The 20,801-nt window shown below is 43.4% G+C and overlaps 2 protein-coding genes across 4 annotated transcripts in view; one reads left to right on the top strand and one right to left on the bottom strand.

Moving 5' to 3' along the window:
* TP53BP2 (tumor protein p53 binding protein 2) overlaps positions 1-3,308 on the top strand; it is a 47,540-nt gene extending 44,232 nt beyond the window's left edge. For all 3 annotated transcript variants that reach the window (XM_054063357.1, XM_054063358.1, XM_054063359.1), the window contains exon 18: positions 2,322-3,308. In XM_054063357.1, the coding sequence (XP_053919332.1) occupies positions 2,322-2,363 (42 nt within the window). In that variant the 3' untranslated portion in view covers positions 2,364-3,308. The remainder of the gene's footprint in view (positions 1-2,321) is intronic.
* Positions 3,309-3,551: 243 nt separating this feature from the next.
* Positions 3,552-20,801, bottom strand: part of CAPN2 (calpain 2) — a 29,482-nt gene continuing 12,232 nt past the window's right edge. The window contains exons 6-21 of the mRNA XM_009569751.2: positions 20,109-20,192; positions 18,523-18,608; positions 17,742-17,816; positions 17,375-17,535; positions 16,925-17,094; positions 15,664-15,675; positions 14,048-14,259; positions 12,519-12,555; positions 11,621-11,686; positions 11,018-11,075; positions 8,291-8,355; positions 7,142-7,210; positions 6,526-6,604; positions 6,003-6,119; positions 5,472-5,530; positions 3,552-4,869 (exon numbers count right to left, since the gene is read on the bottom strand). Coding sequence (XP_009568046.2) covers positions 4,846-4,869; positions 5,472-5,530; positions 6,003-6,119; positions 6,526-6,604; positions 7,142-7,210; positions 8,291-8,355; positions 11,018-11,075; positions 11,621-11,686; positions 12,519-12,555; positions 14,048-14,259; positions 15,664-15,675; positions 16,925-17,094; positions 17,375-17,535; positions 17,742-17,816; positions 18,523-18,608; positions 20,109-20,192 — 1,374 coding nt within the window. The 3' untranslated portion in view covers positions 3,552-4,845. The remainder of the gene's footprint in view (positions 4,870-5,471; positions 5,531-6,002; positions 6,120-6,525; positions 6,605-7,141; positions 7,211-8,290; positions 8,356-11,017; positions 11,076-11,620; positions 11,687-12,518; positions 12,556-14,047; positions 14,260-15,663; positions 15,676-16,924; positions 17,095-17,374; positions 17,536-17,741; positions 17,817-18,522; positions 18,609-20,108; positions 20,193-20,801) is intronic.

The following is a 20,801-nucleotide window of genomic DNA, read 5'->3' on the forward strand; positions in this document are numbered from 1 at the left end:
TATTTCTAGAGTCAGAAAACCTCACCCCACTATGTGGAGTATACATGGCAGTATTCTCATGCACCTAGGTTAGGGTCAGTTTCAAAAGTGAAGAAGGAGGAGTTGATGTTTTCCATATATTCATTTGCAGAGTTGAATACCTTGGCAGAGTGAGTTAACACCCTCTGTTTAGATACTGAGCACAGATTATATTAATGGATGTGTAAAAGAACACATATCACCACCCTGCTATAAATAGCAGATTCTAATACTAACTTTGTCTCACCATCTTGGGGGAAAAAAACGACCTTTTATCTGAACATGATGTGTGTGTAAGGTTTTGTTGTGCATGTGAACAGAACTGGGTTTCCTGTATTTTAGAAAGTGATGCACTGGCACAAAGGGCCTTAAGAACTGGAACTTGTCTGAAGAATAAGTCACTAGTCCTTCCCTGTCTGGGTGTACACAGTGCACCTTGTGATGCGAGATGGTTTTACAGAGAGCTTTAAGATAAACACTGCAAAATTCTACAGTTGTTTTCTAGTGTAGAAAAAGGGATCACATAAATGCAGATCTTTCTTTTCTCTTATGCTCTTTTAGTAGTATTTAACCCTATGTCAAAGGCCTTAAATTTAGCCTCTCCTTTCCCCATCACCTTCTATACTGCCTCTTTTATTAAAAGCAACCGTGTACAAAGAAATATTTTCAATTAATGTCCCTATACTTCTCTGCATGACTGAGTTGCTAGAAAACTACAGCAGATGGACACATGTAGAAAAATTCTATTAGGCTTTTTTCTACATCTTCAGTTGCCCTGCTGCTGGAGATAATCTTTAGCATTGGCAGAAACTCTTAACTGCTGTGAATTTTATCTGATTGATATATGATGCTTGAAAGAGGCTGAACCTCCTTCCTCGTGCAGATGATCCTTACTCTTAAACTGGTTGGGTGTTGCAGAACAACTGTATCTAACACAAAATCATTTTTCATTTCTGGATCACTTTCAGGTCAGGTGTCCCCACCATGTACTGTAAAATTGTCCCTAGCAGTATTTCTGCTCAGTTTTTTCCTTTTCAAATGTGAACGTTTTTTAATTGAGTGCAGCCATCAGCACAACGAGGGCTTTTTTTTCCCCTACCCGAGTGTGAATTGTGCACAGGCTACTTCTTCATAAGCTTGTGCACTCAGCCTGGGCACAGGTGTGTGAAAACACAAGTAGCATCTGTACTTCTGTAATAAAAAACACAAGGCAAGACAGCTTAGACTGGGAATCATGACTCATCCTTCTAAGCACAACACAATCTGGACAGAACCTTTGGGGAAAACTACCCAAGTGCAGTATTAACCGTGAAGCTCTTTTGTCTGTTCAAATGTGCTAGTACTACTACCAAAATATTCTGTGGTTATTTGTAAAAGCAATTACTAGGCTTCAATATAGCAGCTGAAATCTAGGCTAAGACATGCCCACATGCAGCACAGAGGTAAATGTTTGGTAGTTTGATATATTAAGTTGTATTTTTATCACAGCAGCTTTATCCTTTTGCACTATCTGCATCAGTACTCTACCCTTCTTAGTGACTCATTAGCTGTCTAAGCTGTGTGAGAGCTCTAAAACTGAATGCAAGTAAGATAATGGTAAAAAATATGGACTTAATACCAAGCAAAATCTTTTGACCACTATTGTACTATTGTAACTGACTTCATCTCTGCTAGTGGTGAAGTCATAGCAGGCTGAGATAAACCTTGTGGGTGGAGTTGTTGGTCTTGACTTAATCATTAGCTGATCATGAAAAAGAAGAAAGCCAGAGTCTGGCTGAAGAGAGGAGGGCATCTTGAGGGAGAACTGCCAGGCAGTTAAGTGAATATAACTGGTTACCCACTATCAACTAACTAAAGCACAACTGCATGGTTCTTATGCAGCCAGATGTTTCCAGGTTGCCCAAAGCTTAGACTTACAAAGGCTGATAGGCATTAAGAGAGAGAAAACAAAATGGACTTTAATACCTCTGTTTCCTTCTGTGAACTACGGGATTTTTCCTTGTTTTATGAACACAAAGGTCTCTTAACTTACAAAGCCACGTACTTTTCCTAGCCCACCCATCTGTGTAGAGCTGAAGTTATTGAATTATGTGCTTTCCGACGTCTTCCTTTTGTACTGAAATAGTAATTTTTAAGCTTGCCTAAGGAGGCTAAACATATTTGTTAGTGCTCTGGGTGTTTTATAACCGTGCTTTTGCTACTATTACATTAGAATTGTAGCACCAAAGAGAGGCTTTTCTTCCCCCCCCAAGCAATGTTTTAAAGCACTAAAATTTTTAATCTCATTTCTATTTTGCCCTCAGCTGTATCCAAGGATTAAACCTAGACAAAGAAGCTTGGCGTGAAATAATACAGAAGCTAGATTCTTGAAGTACTAATAATGGATGACTTACGGAAAAAACAATCTTTTTGTGTTGGTTCCAATATCACGAGACTTATTTCAATGACAATGTAATTTGAAAGCTATGAAGAATGTGCTTTGAAAACAAATGAAGGATTGATGCATTAGCAAATGGATGAGGGCATTCTGCAAGATGAAATAATGCTTAAAGCAAATGACATTCTGCTGCCTTTGGTCTAAACAAGCCATTATGTTCAAGAACCCACTGATTTCTTCAAACATGGCAAAAAAGAATTTCACTTCTTTCTGCTTTCTTTCACGTATAAGGACCTTTTCAAGTTGCCATTGAAGGAATCATCATGAACCAGACAATTTGGCTTTGTCCAAGTTTATCCTGAGTCTTTTTCCAGATGGGAGAAATTTAAAAAGTATGCGCACAGCACCCAAATGCTAATTGCTGGAAATAGAACATTTGAAGAAGCAGCTAAACCGAAGTGCATCTGAACACTGACAACCATGTGACCAATCCATTAAGCAATAACTTCTAAAAATGCTGTAGCATCTTAGGATTCCATGTATTCCACATATTACGTGCTGTAACTGACAACGTAGTTTTAGATTCCTCTTTTTACAAAGAGCCTCATGTATTTATTGTATTTTGTACTTTGAAAACTAAGTGTAGAAACTTTCTGTAATCCTTGCAACTTACTTGTTTTTACTTGACTGTGATACCATTAAACTTTTGTCTCCTCTTAATCTTTAACTGGGTATTTTAGTGTCAAGTTTTTATTAGACCATCTGAAACTGTTAACAGTAAGACACTACTGCTCTACATTATACTAACGTTCAGCTAATTTTTGTATTAAATTGAACCCCTCCTCAGTTTGTTCAAGACAGTCTTCTTGCATTTAATATTAAGCTGAATCTGTTAGTTGCGTATAACCTTTGTGAACCTTAAAAGCTAAGGGCCATACTTCAGAAAAAAAACTTGTACCAAGTATTTTCCAAATAAAGCCTTGCCCATGGAACCATCCTTTATATCTACCTATTTGGGAATATTCATTTGATAATGAACACTAACAGAGAGACTCAACTCTTCTGCTTCAGCCTCATGTTTTCCTGCTAGGTAAGTCCTTACTGCTTTTGGAAAGCAAGAATAAGTACAAGAAGTTGTTCATAGGAAGGGGGACACAATTTCTCAGGTGGGTAAACTTAAGTCAGCAATAGTGAGAACTCCTGGAAGCAGCGATCTGCTCATGTACACAGCCTCATAATTTTAATTGGTTGGGTATGGGGTATACAATATCAGTTACTGTTCTTGGAAACCCTTAGTTTTTCAAGCATTAATTTTTTAAAGCATCAGATAAAGTATCAGGCTCTCAAGCATTTCATTGAGTGACACACAGCCAGCGCATCAGGGCCTAGTCAGCTCCAGAATGACATTTTTCCTCTTTAAAAGGCACCATACACAGCTTCTGGTGTCAGAAACAGACTATGCTTCCTCTAAGGCGATTGATCTCTAAGAAATAATGTGCTTTATTCTTTGTGCAAATAACAAGTCTTGGAAACTTTTTTTCTACTGCTTTTATTAAAATACCTTCTTGTATTTCAAAGGAAGATAAATAAGATTAACGGGAAATCAAGATTCTGCCTGTGAGCAGGGGCTTTCTCTCCGAACAGTCTGGTTGCTAAAAGCCTCCTGCTAGAGGCACATCATAGAATCCCTAGGCTGGAAAAGACGTTTGAGGTCCCTTCCACTATTAAATCATGTCCCTAAGCACTTCATCCACCTGTCTTTTAAACACCTCCAGCGATGGGGACTCAACCACCCCCTGGCAGGCTGTGGCAGTTCCTGGGAACCCTTTTGCTGAAGAAATTTTTCCTCATGTCCAGTCTCGACCTTCCCTGGCACAGCTTGAGGCCATCAATGGTCAGGAGGAAAAGACTTGTCCAGATTGGTCAAACTTGTACTTGCTATTGGAACTCTTTGAGGAATATTTAACTGGAATAGTAGTGGGGCTTGAAAGAAAGCACAAGGGACCCATGTCTTACCTCAACACCTCGACATTGCTTATTCAGAAATAAGCAATACCATCCCCTTTCTAGTTTTGGATAGAGGGTGGAGTGGAGCTGTTACTGAAAACATGCTTATTAAACCAGACTGTCAAGCTATAATGAGCTTTCTTCCAGAAGCCATGTAAACTGCCTTAAATACAAAGATATTAGTAAAGCAGTATATTCAGAAGTTACTCAATTAAAGCTTTTGTACAGGGTGTATATATAGTATTAGATATGGTCAGATCCATCAAATGAGGTTGCAGAGTCTTCTATTGTTGAAGTACGATGCTTTCCTCCTGATAGCCGCAGGCAAAATTTGTCATGCATAAGTTAAGGCACATTGCTGTTGGGATACTACTACTGTGTTTGCTTGGTTATCTTCACCTGATCTTGCTCTTTTTGAGGCGGCTTGAGCTGACATCATTTGCTCAAATGACAGTAAAGCACAGCCACTATAACGAGAGAGAAAGGAAAACGGCCCAAGGTTAAGTTTAGTAAAAATACCTGTAGCTAATACGCACGTTCCCATTTCTAGCATGAGGATGGAAGTCTGTTGTTAGAGAAGTAATTTTAGGATCTTTCCTGAATAATTTCATTTTATATCTCCTTTAAGTCAGAAGACTTTTTGGATGATTAGTGCATTCCTCATTTAGGTCCAGAAATAAGTTATGTTCAGGTAATAAGCAAGTCAAATGTGGGTAGGAAGACAGTTTTCTCCTAACCTAGCCCTTACTACAGGGCGCACGCAGTGCAGAAAGACAATCAATGCCATGAGTCACTACTGTACCTACATTTTACCCTGGTCTTGACAGAAAAGGCAGGGAAGAAGTAAGTGGCATCAGGTAAAGTAACCTGGCCTGTTTGTTAGAGGACACAATGCGATACAGGTACTTTTTTTTAAAGAAAACGGATAACCTTTCATAAGACTGCTTATAAAATACACAAACTATATAAATACATATAAGCAGCCATAAGCAGAACCATCTGTACTGTTAAACCATTCTCTCCCCCCAAAAAAAAGACAAAAAAATATTTTAGACATAAATGAACTTACATTAACAAGATTCAATTCTATTGTTCCAGTGTTTTCACTATCCAGTTTTCTAAACATTTCTGTGGTAAAAAGAGATGAGAGCAAGGATATGAATATAGGACCTAATTGGAAAACTTTCCCCTTCCTTGTGGTTCAGGTTCTAAAATTTGGCAGTAGTCTACACCCAAACCAGAAGGGGCCACTCTAAAGTCATTGCATGCTTGTGTGCAAGAACAAGACTGAACAATTTCAATGGTTCAATCTGTAATATTAAGACTATTTGTCAATCTACAAGTGTTTACGTTGATTTTTAAGAAAAAACAATATCACTATTTAGTTGTTAGCATGGAAGACTGTGGTTCCAATTCAGCAGCCTGGCCTAAAAGGCTGATTCCTAGATCTAGGAGGAGCATGCAAGCCAGGTTGTCAGATTTATAGCTCGGCTTTGAAGTCGCTTTGGTTCTAGTAGAAAGGTTTCCGAGTAACTTATCCTTGACTAGACTTGAGAACACAAAGCAACAGAGTCTGTCTGATTATTAAGCATCTACTCACTGAACAAGGTTTCCAGCCGAATTAGACACCGGACAAAGTTATCAAAGTCAATGATGAGGTCTTCATCAGCAAAACGAGCCACAATGATTTGATGTAACTGGCAGTTCAATTTGAACCCTAAAAATACAGTATCAAGGATTTAAAAAAAACACAGTGAGGAAGAAAAATAAAGCTTCAACCAGCAAAAAACGCCCAACCTTACACGCTGCTAGAAATTCATTTAGTTACTTTGAGTTAAATTCTCAAACTCCCAAACGCCCTTTCTGTACTTGGAGTAATTTTAACTTGTGACTAGGTCGTGTGTGCTATTCCTGCTGTGTGTGCTCTCACACTTGTACTCCCATTTCCCTGGGAACATGGCCAGTTGGTCCAGCTCATGGTTCTTCCCAGGATGACAAAGTGGCTGCCTCTGGAAGCACAAGATTTTTCAGTTTACAAGTGATATACAGACTATTTATTGAGCATCTACCAACCCAGCCTGAAACCGATATAATCCTAGAAAGAGACAGACCAATATCAATACCTGCTGTTTCCAGTGCTCTCCTCATCTCATATGAATTCATGGTACCAGATCGATCCACATCAATTTCCCTGTAAATTTTCTGCAGAACACAAAACCCAAAGTCAAAACTTGTCAATAATTCAGAGCATGTTTTGGCCTTTGTTAGAAGACAAACATTTTGAAATGCTGCCTGGGAGTGTTTGCAATGTTGGTTTGAAGGCCTAGGTACTTATCCCCTGGTTCATCTAAAAGCAGCTTTGCAAAGTAAATCTTTTTTAATGCAGCAGTCAGAGTGGATAAAGACTCCTGTGCATTCCTTGAAAGCCCATGTGAAATGGCACTATAGCTAACAAAGCAGCAAGAGGGACACCAAACTTGCTTTTAAGTGGGAAGGCTAAATATATTCAGGGGTGAGTTAAAACAACAGCTGTTCAGAAAGTCAGCAAGAAAGAGAGGCAGCCTCTCCTTCAACCCTTTGCCCCGGGCTGAAGCTGTCCCACCCCTCAATTCCAAGACGAAAAACCTGGGGGCACTGAGGACACAAATGCATCCTGAGCTGAAGAGAGAGTCACTGCTTTGCGAAGTGTGATTGTATACATTGCATGAGGCAAATTCTGCCAAAAAGGTTGTGTCTTACCTGGTATTTCTGAATCTTTGTCCAGAGGGTGTGGAATTCCTTCAGTCCCAGTTTACCACTCCCATCATTCTTGTTTGAGTTAAGGTAAGCAGTTTGGGAGGGAAGAAAGAGGTTTGCCCTCCTTGTGCTGGGTTTACTTACATGGGCAGTTGTGACTTCAAAAAAAATTGCTAAAAGCTCATCCTGTTGAATAGACAATTGCTGTCCAAGATATCTTTCTAAATCGATAAGGGGACTGATTCATTTAAATTGTGATCAGTTCACAAGCCCTTTGTGCTCCTCCTTTGGCAGCTCTATATCTTTTCAAAACACATATAAACCAGCTGCAATGTTGCCATTTTGTTCTGCATTGTTTCAACATCTGCAGTTGCAGGAGCATGAGTCCTAAGTCTAGATTATAAACAGGAAAAGGCACAACCACGGTTGCTATTTGGAGAACTTCAGTTCTTGCACAAACAGCTAACAAAAGAACCTGGTCATTGCGTTGATCCCAAAACCCGCTAAGAAGTCCCTGCGGACTGCCATATTTTACACCAAATTATAGTGGAGCATCATGCTCTTTTGGTAACTTCCCCTTTTTCTGACTATGCAATTCAACTCCCACTGCACAGAGACGCCTAATGCAACTATTCTTAGACTTGAATCCTTCACCCTATGCCTTTGCCCTTATTCTGAAGAGCAGAAGCTCCTAGAAGCCAGCATATTCTCTGGCTCCTGTATTTCTTTCCCTCATTTTCTATTTGCTAAATCCTCATGGTTTTAGGATGCCCTTACCAACACCAGAGAGATAACAAAGCAATGAAACACAATGTAAACTCTACTGTCAAGGCAATCCACGCTATGCTGAGAGCCAGGTGCTTTTTCCCAGCACAAACATCACTTTGTACCCAGCTAAACCAGAAGAAGCAGCAGCTGGGAAGACTTCAAAGCAGATCGTCCTGTATGAAAATGGACTTTCCTCACTGCCTGGGAGAATGCATGTGTCATGGTCCATGTTACCATTTTTTATGAGGGAAACCAGGGTAAAACCAGCTTCTCCACCTCAGGAGTCACTAGTACATCAGTGTGGACCTGCCACTGCAAAGGCAGCAGCTCACCTACTCCAGCACAGGCAGAAGAGTATTGTCTAGGAACAGCCTTAAAGGATACATCTAACAGGTCAACCATTATTTTGCATGTCTCAATACTAAAACCATCAGATTTAATATCTTGGCCTGTAAAGAAAGAGCAAAAGACAGAATTATCACTGTGTGCTGTATCACACAACCTTCCTAAATAGCTCATGAGCTCTGTAACTAGTGTATATACATCAGCCCTTATTTGCTTCTGTGCCATTCATACAATCATTAAGTTTGGAAAAGATCTCTAAAACCAGCAAGTCCAACCTTCAGCCCAACACCACCTTGCCTACTAAACCATGTACCAAAGTGCCACATTTGCACATTTTTTGAACACCTCCAGGGAAGAAGACTTCACTACTTCCCTGGGCAGCCTGTGCCAATGCTTCAGCACTCTTTTAGTAAAGACATTTTTTCCTAATATCCAATCTAAACCTCCCCTGATACAATTACAGGCCATTTTCTCTTGTCCTATTCCCTGTCACTTGGGAGAAGAGACCAATACCCACCTCACCGCAACCTCCTTTCAGGCAGTTGTAGAGAGTGATAAGGTCTCCCCTCAGCCTCCTCTTCTCCTAAATAACCCCAGTTCCCTCAGCTGCTCCTCATAAGACTTGTGCTCCAGACCCTTCATCAGCTTTGTTGCCCTTCTTTGGGCATGCTCCAGGACCTCAAAGCCTTTCTTGTAGTGAGGGACCCAAAACTGAACACAGGATTTGTGGTGCAGACTCACCAGTGCCAAGTACAGGGGCACCATTACTTCCCAACTCTTGCTGGCCACACCATTTCTGATACCAGCCAGGATGCTATTGGCCTTCTTGGCCACCTAGGCACACTGCTGGCTCACCTTGAGCTGGCTGTCGACCAGCACCCCCAGGTCTTTTTCCAGTGGGCAGCTGTCCAGCCACTCTTCCCAAGTCCGCAGTGTTGTTGCATGGGGTTGTTGTGACCCAAGTGCAAGACCTGGCACTTGGCCTTGTTCAACCTCATGCAGTTGACCTCAGCCTATTGATCCAGCCTGTCCAGATCCCTCTGCAGAACCTTCTTGCCCTCAACCAGATCAACAGTCCCACTCAATCTGGTATCATCTGTGAACTTACTGAGGGAGCACTCAATCCTTTCATCCAAATAACTGATGAAGATATTAAACAAGACTGGCCCCAACACTGAGCCCTGAGAAACACCACTTGTGACTGGCCACCAACTAGATTTAGCTCTGTTCACCACAGCTCCCTGGGCCCGGCCAGCCAGCCAGTTTTTTACACAGTGAAGAATACACCTGTCTAAGCTATCAGCCGCCAGCTTCTCTAGGAGAATGCTGTGAGAGACAGTGACAAAGGCTTTACTAAAGTCCATGCAGACAGCATCCACAGGCTTTCCCTCATCCACTAGGCGGGTCACCTAGTCATAGAAGGAGATCAGGTTAGTCAAGCATAACCTGCCCCTCATGAACCCATGGTGGCTGGGCCTGATCTCCTGTTTGTCCTGCACATGCCTGGTGAGCACACTCAAGATGAACCACTCCATAATCTTTCCTGGTATCAAGGTCAGGCTGACAGGCCTGTAGTTCCCCAGATCCTCCTTCCGGCCTTTCTTATAGAAGAGCATCACACTGGAAGGTGTCCAGTCATCTGGCACCTCCCCTGTTAACCAGGACTGCTAATAAATGGTGGGGAGTGACTTGGCAAGCTACTCCACCAGCTCCCTCAGTGCTCTTGAGTGGATCCCATCCAGTTCCATAGACTTGCGAGCATCCAGGGGGCGTAGCAGGTTGTTAACTGCTTCCTCCTGGATTATGGGTGTTTATTCTGTTCTGAATCCCCACCTTCCAGCACTCCAGTCATGAGAGTCATCCCACCATGTTTCTGTGAGGATGACTAAGTCATAGCTATCCTGCTGCATAATGGCTTCCAGCTCCTCCTGTTTGTTGCCCATTGGCGGCTTCCTTTGCAGGTGACAAAAAGGCTTGGGGTGAAAGTTAGCTGTGGTGCTCCCCCAAGCAACCAGCCCAGTTAGTCTAGTTTGTAGGTGTGATACAGAAGCAAGAGAAAGAGAAAGCTTTTCTGCTCTTGTCTGCTTGCAATGACAAGGGTGGACTTTGGTGGACAATGTGGACTTCTGACCTATGGCAGTCAGCAGCAGGTAGCTTCACACAAGAGAAGAACATAAAATCAAGCTTGGTAACCAGCAATACACCATTGCTAGCTGGCTAGTGCACGCAGACATACAGCACAGTTCTGGCTAAGATTTCACTTTGGAAATTAAAGAAACTTATTTCTCCAAGCACTTATTTCTTGAGTGCTGTTGAATGGAAAGGAAAATAATGCAAAGCCAAGCTCTGAATCACTTCACACAAAAAGCAGCCCAGAATTTTGAAGTTTCTCCTCCTACTACTGTTTCAGTCCTGAGTGGTTCAATACTAAAGTAGCAGCAATGCCTTCTTTTGATTATCACCAAGCATTATAATCAAATCCATCCATCTTTCTGACAGCAGATCCTTGGATAAAAGGCACTGTACCTACCATACTAAAGCACACATACTGTGAAACACACCTTCAGTGCAGGCACAGCCTCAGCATTTTCGCAGCCCTCTGGAGGAGCAAAGATTGCATGTCCACACAGAGAGCCAAGCAGCAGGCCTGAGGCAGAGGCCAGGAGTTTGACTCTGCCAAGGTCGGTGGCGTACTCTGTTCTCTCATGGCCATGCTGGAAACGTTCTGGTGGCCAGCTGAAGATGCAGTTTGAGGAAGGTACTTACGTTTAGCTAGGACTTTATTCAAGATGTTGCGCAGTTCAAAGGCAGAGATCTCCGCATCCTGCAGAAAAGAAGAAAATAATTTTTTTTCACTGTGAACAGCAGAGGCCATCTCCTAAGCAGCCTCCTGCTCCTTTGAGCGAGTTGGCCAAGTTTAAACATTTCTTTGAGTTCAAATTTCGCTTGGATGGAAATGCAAGCGGTAAGCTCTCCCCACCATCCATTCCCAGTAGCACTACCAAATCCCAGTAGCACAGCCCTTCTGTGTGTGTTAGCAGGCTGGGATGTGGGGTCTGCCTGAGCCCTCAGGCAGGTGAGACCAGCCTTCATCATCCCTCAGAAACACCCATACACCTGCACCAAATGCCTGAAGGACAGAATTAGGGACCTGCACAGAGATAAAAGTCAAGTCTGTGATTCAAAGAGAGCAGGGATTTTTTTTTGGCCAGGTATAAGCGGACAGGTAACTACACAGATTTTTGCATGCACAGTTATGCACATGCCCAAGATCTGACTCTGCACTGGAATTAAACTCCATCCTGAGGTAGGCGCCTCCTTACTCACTCATCCATATTACTATTAAGTCCTTAACTAAACAATACTCACACTTCCTGCTAGCTGTCCAAAAAGCTTTTTAAAGCTGGGTTCAATATCATCTTCACTGATCTCGGTCTAGAAGAGGAAAAGAGAGAATATGGAAAGGAAGAACTTTTCTGCCCAAGAAGGATGTAATGCATTTCCTTACCCCTAGTAAAACACAACTTAAATGGCAAAGTTGAATATACAGAGTGCTTTTACTTTGATTTTAGTGTTTTATTTTCAGGGGTGCCTCAAAATGCTAGTGTTGGAAACAGTGCAGGAATTAACAACTTACGCAATGACTTTTACTATGAAAAACTTTTTACAATTCTTTATTTTATTAAAAAAAAATCACAGTCAAGCTCAGAACTTCACTGTTGCTGCTGCTACTAGTGTTGGACTAGTTGTCTTCATTTGAAGACAAAAAAGCAAAAGATAAGTTCTCTTCTTCGGAAAAAAAAAAAAAAAGAAAAAAGGAAAAAAGAGAAATCACACTGAGTGGTAGATGCATTAGCAGGTGAAACATCTCCAGCAAGACTAAACATATAGCAAGCCACTACATACTTACGGAAACGACTTTGCATGCAAACACACCCCTATGGCTAAAGGGCTGCACTCCTGCAATCCTGGAGAGCAAAGAGAATTTTCCATGGCTCCAGGTAACTGCAAAGAATAACCGACCTCCTCTACCTGGGAAGCCCAAGCTCACCATTCTGGACAAAGGACAACACATGTTTCCATTATTGCTCCTAATGTCTCAATTTGCCAGACATTGAGCTGTGGATATTGAAAGATCTGTTTCCAAAGTGGGACAACAGCTCTTGATAATGCCTATAGAAAAACATTGTTCGGCACAGGGGACAGGCACTCTAACCACACTTGCTTACGACAAAATTATCTCCATATAAAACTAAGTAAGATATACCTCTTCAAAATTGGCCTCAATTTCATCATCTATAACCCTAGAAAAATAAAGAAATCAATATTAAAATAAAAGCAAGTCACTTTTCTGATGCCCTTCCTTCAAGTTGAAGTTAGAGATTCTTTAAGTTATATAAGTAACAATGAGTGTTTAAGACCTACTGGATCAGTCAGCCACAGACACTGCATCTCGCTGGTGAAAGTAGTATTTTGCCAGCTTATGGCAACAAGAGTTTGAACACACCTTACAAACTGTGCAATGTCCTGCAGAGCTACACACAGCATTTGGGGTCAGACATAACTCTTTGGGTTCCTTAGTGCCACTGCCTACAGACCTTAGCCCAGGACCAGGCTCTTGAGTGCAAATTAAGCTTTATCTAGCCACTTTTCCCCCCTTCTTTTTTCCTTTAAAACAGAAAAAAATGAGAGCTTTCAAGTCATTTGGATGTGCCAGAGTGGGAGAAGTGTTTTCACGCTGTCTCCCTGCTGCTGTGGGAGCATCACACCTACAGATGGTGCATAAGCACTGCTAAGGGTCCACAAAAAGCTGAACGTGCCTTCACATAACCAACATCTCAATATTCTCACCACTACAGAAATATGCAACAAAAGATTATAGAATCATAGAATGGTTTGAGTTGGAAGGGATCCTAAAGATCATCTAATTCCAACCCCCTTCCATGGACAGGGACACCTCCCACCAGACCAGCCTGCTCAAGGCCCCATCCAACCTGGCCTTGAACACTTCCAGGGATGAGGCATCCACACCTTTCCCGGGCAACCTGTGCCAGTGCCCCTCTGCTCTCATTGTGAAGAATTTCTTCCTTATGTCTAGTTTAAATATTCCCCTCTCCACCTTTACAGTCATTCCTCCAAGTCCTATCAGTATGATAGGTTGCTTTGAATTAAGGAACTCAATAAAAGTTCCCACACCCCTTCCCAAGGCCTTAGTCTAGCTGCTCTTTTAGATGCGGTATGTTTAAATTTTTTCATGGCTTCACTGATAACACTATAGTTTGAGTCACTTCCATTAAAACCCATTTAAATTTTATCAAAAGTATTATTTGGTTGAATAAGCATCTTGAATATTTTTCCAGCCTGATCTCAAAGATGCAAGATCAATTGTTGTAATCAGTGTGTTCTCAGACACATGCATTTCTGTTTCCCAAGTGGAGAATCCAGCCTGCTGCTCTACGGAGCTTACTTCCTCTCCAGAGACCAACCTGTGCTATGGTACCCAGCTGCCTAGAGCCGAATAACTAAAAATGTCTGCCCAGGCAGGAGGATGATGATGATTATATCACCATTCCTTCCTGCTATATTTACTTAAACTTTCCTCAGTTGCACATGGGGAAATGGGACAAACAAAAACCACTGGTACCCTGTCCATGCAGTTGCACATCCCCTCTTCCCACTCCCTCCAGGAAGCTTATGCACCCCAGCTATGTGCTCCTCCATCTTTCCATGCCTGCAAGCAGGACCAGAGAGCACCCACGTGCCCGACTCTTACAAGGCTACAAAACACCTACATACGTGGAGTTTGCATTCTTTTCAGAGAAGACTCGCAGACAGAAATCGCCATTCTTGTTGGGTTCAAAGGTAGAAGGCACAATGATATATTCTCCCGCAGGAAGCTTGAACCGGTTCAGCACTTCTCGGAGGTTGATGAAGGTATTCGATCTTTCCCTTGCTTTGTTGGTCAGGAAAAAATTTTTGCTCAGATGTACATTTGTCTGGCCAGAAAACTTATGAAAAACAAAGAAAATAGTTAAAAAACCCCAACAAGTTTGCATGTATTTGCGTTTATAAATTAAAAATATAATAGATATGACAATTAGCTACATATGGAAAAAAAAAAGGTGTCTGTTCAACAGAACCAAAAGAGATAAGAGAAAGAGGGCAGGTGCATCCAATCACAGCACTCCTGAGCTGTTGGTGCAAATCTATTTTGCAGATCATCTCAAGAAATCATTTGGGTAATGCTTATGTTTGGCAGATGATGGAACAGTTTGAGAGGACATCTGGTAAATTCAGCCACCATCCATTTTTCTTTAAAGCTTTACAAGCCACGTCCCACTGGTCCTCAGAGCTGGTGCCACCTGGGGACTGCAGCTCAGCTCTGCCTCTGAGGTCGGGCTGCCTCCAAGAGTAAAACAAACATCACAATCTTATAAAAGCATACTGGGAGTGCAATATCTTCCAGAACAAACTCTTCTGCGCAAGGTCTTACAGGTGAGCTATCTTAGATCTAGAAGCAAATACCAGGAATGTGCATCATTCTGAAAACTCCTCCTTCCTGTCATCCCAGATTTTTAAGAATGCAAAACCTGTCAGACCCGCTGCCATGGTGGGAGATAAAATTCCACTTTTGAGGGTAAAACAAAAGTGCCAGGACTGATGCGACAGTCTCTTTTTTATGGAAATCAGGTTTTTGGACCACTAGGGCAAATGCTGAGCCGCTGACAGAGTACAGATAAGGCATTCAAAAGGTAGGTAATAAATATAATTAACTGGTAGCACCATTTCCTGATGAAACCACATTCTACATAACAGCAGCTGGTTTGAGTGCAGCCTTGGGAACCTCAAGGTGCCTCAGCTGCTTCACACACATCCTCACAGGTACAGCAAGCCCTGTAAGGTTATCCTTGCATTTTGCTCAACTGCATTCGTTCCTCTGAGGAGCAATAGGTGTCTGCAGCCCTGCCTCCTATTGCACAGGCATCATTGCACTGCACAGCCCCCTCTGATCCCTGAGGCATGCTTTATGTTACCTGGAGGTAGAAACAGAGAAACCAGTAAAGACAGTGCTTAGGGCAATGAAAATAAACACCTCCTTGGAATATTAGTTACTTGTCAAAAATGAACTCTGTGCAAACCTGAGAAAAGCATCTGTGCTCTGAGGTAGCAGGTGTGGGTCTAGGCTGGTGGAAAAGCAGCTTTGGCGAGTTTTTGCAATACAAAGAGCTCTTATCCCACCCTGAGGCACTGAAAACGCATCAAGGGCTTAAGCTCCCTTCCAGAATAAATGGCCCCTATCTTTAGACTCTGCACAGTCAATATTGTCCAGCAGTGAAGGAGGATCCTCTCAACTGTTCCTTCCCACAAGCCATTCAGCCCTGTACCTTGACCAGAACATATCCTCTACATACCTCTGGGGGCACCTGCAAGGAGAAAAGGAGAGAATTATTTGATTGTTGAATGGCAGCTCCAGGACTACTTATTTTCACTGTTGGTTAACAGGTACATCCACACTCTTGGAAAAAAAGCCAGCCCAGGGGGGAAGGTGAGTGCTGAGTCCATGTCTCCTGAGCCCATGTCTCCTGACCACTAAGCTCCCAAATCTATACTGGAAGCAGGTGGGGCTCACCTGGGGCAGTATAGGCACAGAAGCAGCCAGGTTGGTTGTGTTTTCCTGCCAATCCTCTACTCTGTTGCATGCTATGAGACACCCACATAGCTCTTTGGGCTGGCCTGGGAACAGTCAGTGATGCTTTCCGTGTACTCAATTTCTTTACTATTTCTTCCCACCTTCTCTTTCACCCTCCTGCCCCCTGTGACCTCTCCATCAAGAGAGGAGGCAGGGGCTGAGTATGACAATAATGCAGTTTTCAGTTTCCTTATGGGTTCAGGGGATCTAGCTTTGCCTATGGGGTTCAGATAATCTGACAAGCTTTTCCAAAGCCAGGGTATTCAGAAAGCAAGCAGTTGTACATTTTGCCTTCAGTCACAGAGCAACCTGCAGGCAAGACTATTATTCCTATTTTCACTGCCAGTTAGGTACTGCTGCTCTTCAACTCTGTACAAAATGTCCTAAGGGAGTTACCTTAGACACATCTCTGACCCTTCATTCAGCAGAAGGGTCAGGTGCTTATCCTGGTTCTGCTGCTGGGTTCGCACTCCCCAAGCTAGTGCAAGTGTTCCAGCTAGCATGTCATCCCTACCACGGCTGCTATCATCCTGCTGCTTTTCACCACAGCCTGACTACTGAAGGGGAAACTGGGTTTTGGCACTTTTAATTTTTATTTTTAAAATAGTTTTTCTGCTCATCCATTTAGAAGCACAGTCAGAAGTGGGAAGGGGCCTCTGTATGTCATCTAGACCAACCTCCTATTCAAAGCAAGGCCAGTACAAAAGTTAATAACATTGCTCAGGACCTTGTCCAGCCTAGGTTTAAATATCTCCAGGAATACAGATTTCTTCATCTCTCTGGGTACCTGTCCCTATGCTTGACTGCTGTTTTTTGGAGAATAATTTTCTAAACATCTAAGTGGAATTTTCCATGCTGCAGTTGGTGCCCAACTCAACCTGGCTGAGTTTTGATAGAAAGCCCAGTCTGAGAACTCCACTACCCTATTTATAGTGTAAGTAAGTTTTCCTTTTCCTCCCATGCACTTACAATGCCTTACTTGCCTCATAAATCGCAAAGCCAATGGTGTGCATGTCTTCCCCCATCTTTCTCTGCTTCCGCCGGTGCTTCTGAATCAGGCCAACGATGAAAGTGCAGCCCCTCTCAGGATCATCGGGATCCTCGTCTTCTTCCTCCAGTTTAATTAAGTACTGTGGGTTTGTCCAGAAAGTGTCTGGGAAGTGAATTTATGCAAACTGCTCAAGGTTTGTTTGAAAGCAACTGTGCTGATATATACATGCCCTCTCCAGCCAATTTAACAACCACAGCTAGACATTCAGGAAGCCACATTTCCCAAACCCTTGCACTTTTTGAACCTCAGTCCCGAATATCCCAGGTACATCTTCCTCCACAGGCCACCACAGACCAGCTCCCACAGAAGAAGCTCCCAGAGAAAGTACAAGTGGGCAAGTACAAAGGATTTCTCCATCTGAGTGGTGACCACATGCTCTTACTCGGGTAATTCCTGCAGCCCCCTGCAGTGGCTCCTCGCCTCCAGTTCCCATCCAGCTTCACCAGGCTCCACTTCTTGTACCTGTCACTTGCCAGGGTGTCTGGAGTCAAGTTGCAGATCTCTAGGCGGGAGTAATGTCTCAAGAAGTCATTGAATGCCATCCTGTGGGAGTCAATGCCACAAGCAACACCTCCTTAGAACAGACAACCACCTTATCCATCTTCCCTTTCTCCCAGTGTGATTTAGCTCTAGAATTTTGGATGAATTCACTCACTCATCTTGGAGAACGTACCAGGAGAGGTTACTTTGAGTTAAAAAAGCGGAGAAGACATTCCCTTCAACCTGAATGGAAACCCAGTGCTACTTACCAAAATTCCCCATCTTCGTGTCTCTTGGTCAGCCGCTCCCGCACCTCAGGGTCAATGCTGCTCCAGTTCGGGCAGCTGAAAGACAGCCCCACATCAACAGGGTACAGTAAAGTTTAAACCCTAATGTAGCTGTTCTGGCATAATGATTTCACTTCCTTACAACTCCAAGTGATCGCAGCTCTCTACCACATCTCACAGATAGCAGACCTAGGACTCTCAAACCACAGCAGCATTAAAATATGGGCACCTGGGATATTCAATATCTCACTTCTTAAATATCCAAGGCTAGGATAGAAACAGAGTTTTATTTGCAGAAAGTGCTAATGCCTTGACTGAGACAGAGCTTCATTTTAGAAAAAAAGCAACATTCAGAATAAACTGCACAAACTCAGATGTAAACTCCATTTTTCATTACTAACAGAAACGGATTTTAAAGCCCTTTTAGAAAGTAAGTTTTCAGAAGCTCATCACTGAACCTAGGCTGTTAAAGAAGGAGAAACTGCAGAGAGCCTTGTAGGAACCACCAACAAATTCACTGCCACTTACATAAAGTCAGGTGTTTGTATAAGGGGCACCACACGGTGCTACTGATGTGGGAGATACCAGTCACTGGTAGGATGCTTCCTTTAAAGAGCTCAGAGCTCACACCACATCCAGATGTGACTTAAAAAGGAATTTGAGGTAGGGAGAAGACAGGTGACAGCATGATCATGCCCCTCCAGTAAAAGCCTATGGGCAATGCGCAAGCCATCAACTCACTTGTCGCAAGCCATCAACTCACTTGTCGTTCCACTTTCCAGTCCACTCCACTTCCCCCCAGGGATTTCTGACTCTGATCAGCTTCTGCACTGTTCCTCGGAAGTTCACCTGATGGGATCAGAAGCGCATGGAGAGTTACCCAGGTACTCAGCACTGTGCTCCCTTCTACCTCTTCTATGGGAATTAAAGGACATAACAGAGTAAGTATCTCAGTGCTACACAATCACTAAAGTATGTATACACAAATGCACTCATCTGGTCCAAAAGCCGTGAAGTCAAACTGATTTTGAATGAGCTCCATGCACCCAAGTTTGTCCCATGAAGGTTTATAGCATGCACAAATCAAAGCTCATGATAACAAAAAGGTCTGGTCTGTGCCACTGAAAAAAGTATCTCTGATAGGATTTCAAGCGAAGGGAATGTAACGCTGGTACAGGACTGCCAAAAAGCAGGTATAAGGGGATCTCTCTCTAAAGGCGTCACCTATGTATAAACTGACTTTTCACATTCAAATGCCTTTTCCCACCCTCCCTACACAGAAGATGGGGCTATTACAACAGCTGTGATAGTCTGGCCACAACCCCTTTGACCACACACATGCCTGCAGGCCCAGGCTTGTTACGTGCTGACCTCTGTGCACACAGAGACCAGGCCAAGCAAAGCTGTACAAGTTTCACTGGGAACATCCAGTATTTATGGGGAGCACACGGTACTAATTTGAGGAAGGAGCTGGCACATTTCTAGAACACAAAGCTGGGAAAACTCTACAGAGCAGCAGCAGCAGTGCAAAGTCCAGGGATAGCGCTCCAGTGCCTGAGATGAACTATCCTTAAAAAGTCTGCACAGATCTCCCAAAAAGCCTGGCTAAGTCATGCCTGTTTGTGAAATAAGGTCAATAAACTCCCTTTTTGGTGCTTTTGCTGTGAGAGAAGGACCAAATACGCACACACAAACCTGCCTGTTAGCAGTGCCCACCTCAGCACAGCACTTCAGCAGGTCTCTAAACCTCACTCCAAAGTTTTGAGAAACTAGTTCAGGAACAATCGCTGGTGAAGCGACCAAAAGTCCGTTACACACCTTAGAAGGACACTACGATCCACTTCTTTTGTTTACTATTGTCACTCACCTGCTCTCAGACAGGCACCTTGTGTTTGAACACTGTGCCCTGTCCAAAGCTGATGTTTAGCAGGCATTTAAGGGACAATACTCTTTTTTTCCTGCTTTGCACACACCTCTCCCACATCTCGCCGTGTGTTTAAGGTTCACTGCTGCCTGCGCTACAGAAATATGTAACCAGCAGAGGGTGTGCCCTGCACATAGAGCTTCCCATCCCTCCTGCTCACAGGAAATAGCAGGGCTTACGGTGGAGGGCGGAGGGGTGGGGGGGAAGGGGAGATGGGTTGGCCAAATTCCCAAGAAGTTAAGTTTGTGTTAATCCAAAACATGCCAACTAATTCAGAAAGAAGGGATTCAAAACCTGATTTGATGCAACGGATGGAACTCCTTAAAGAATTTGCCAAGCTGAAGATGAATTTGTGGCTGCAGAGGCATGGGGAGGGATATGCACAAAGCTCACTGCATTTCAGCCCTTTGTGGAAGCGCACCTACCTCCTCTGCCCCAGTGACTGAGTACGCGTGTCCCTTCACCAGCTTCTGGGAGGTGACTGCCTCTGTCTCCGCTGCACTGGTGATCTGGAGGAGTGAAGAAGTTTGAGTGTGGCTTCCCAAGCAGAAGGGGATCAAATGGAGCAAAGCTTCCCCCTCCAACAGAGCTTTAGTCTCTCTGAGAAGCTGCAGAAGTGACTTAGCACACAGGCAATGAGAGGGATCTGTGTGAGAGAGCAGGGAGTGGGAACAGCAGCACATGTGGCAGTGCTGAAGTCCCCAGAGCCCATGTTTGTTGCATGGGGTGCACACCAGAAACTCTGCACTGAAAAGGTCCCTCCTGGCTCTGAAATACTTGGTGTGGTGCACCCTGTCTCATGCTGTACAAAAGGAATACACATGATGAACTCTTATGTTCTCAAGAGATCAGGAGAAACACAAGGAATGACTAGCTTGAGGCTGCCCGGGCATGACTGGGGATCACACCCAGACCCAGGAAGCCTTAGTGCTTTGCTTTTGGGTCAAAACACTCCCTTTGGTTCTACAGTAGGGTAGGAAGTTCCCCTTCCTTTCCCCAGCACAGCCACCTTAGGCCCTGCCATGCAGAAGAGCAAGGGAAAAGGCTGCACTTTGTATGCCATTCATACCTTAAGGCATATCGCCCTCTCACTGTTTCAGGGCTACAGTACTCAGTCA

This window comes from Cuculus canorus, chromosome 3 (assembly GCF_017976375.1).
Source record: "Cuculus canorus isolate bCucCan1 chromosome 3, bCucCan1.pri, whole genome shotgun sequence".
NCBI classification, from domain to species: Eukaryota; Metazoa; Chordata; class Aves; order Cuculiformes; family Cuculidae; genus Cuculus; species Cuculus canorus.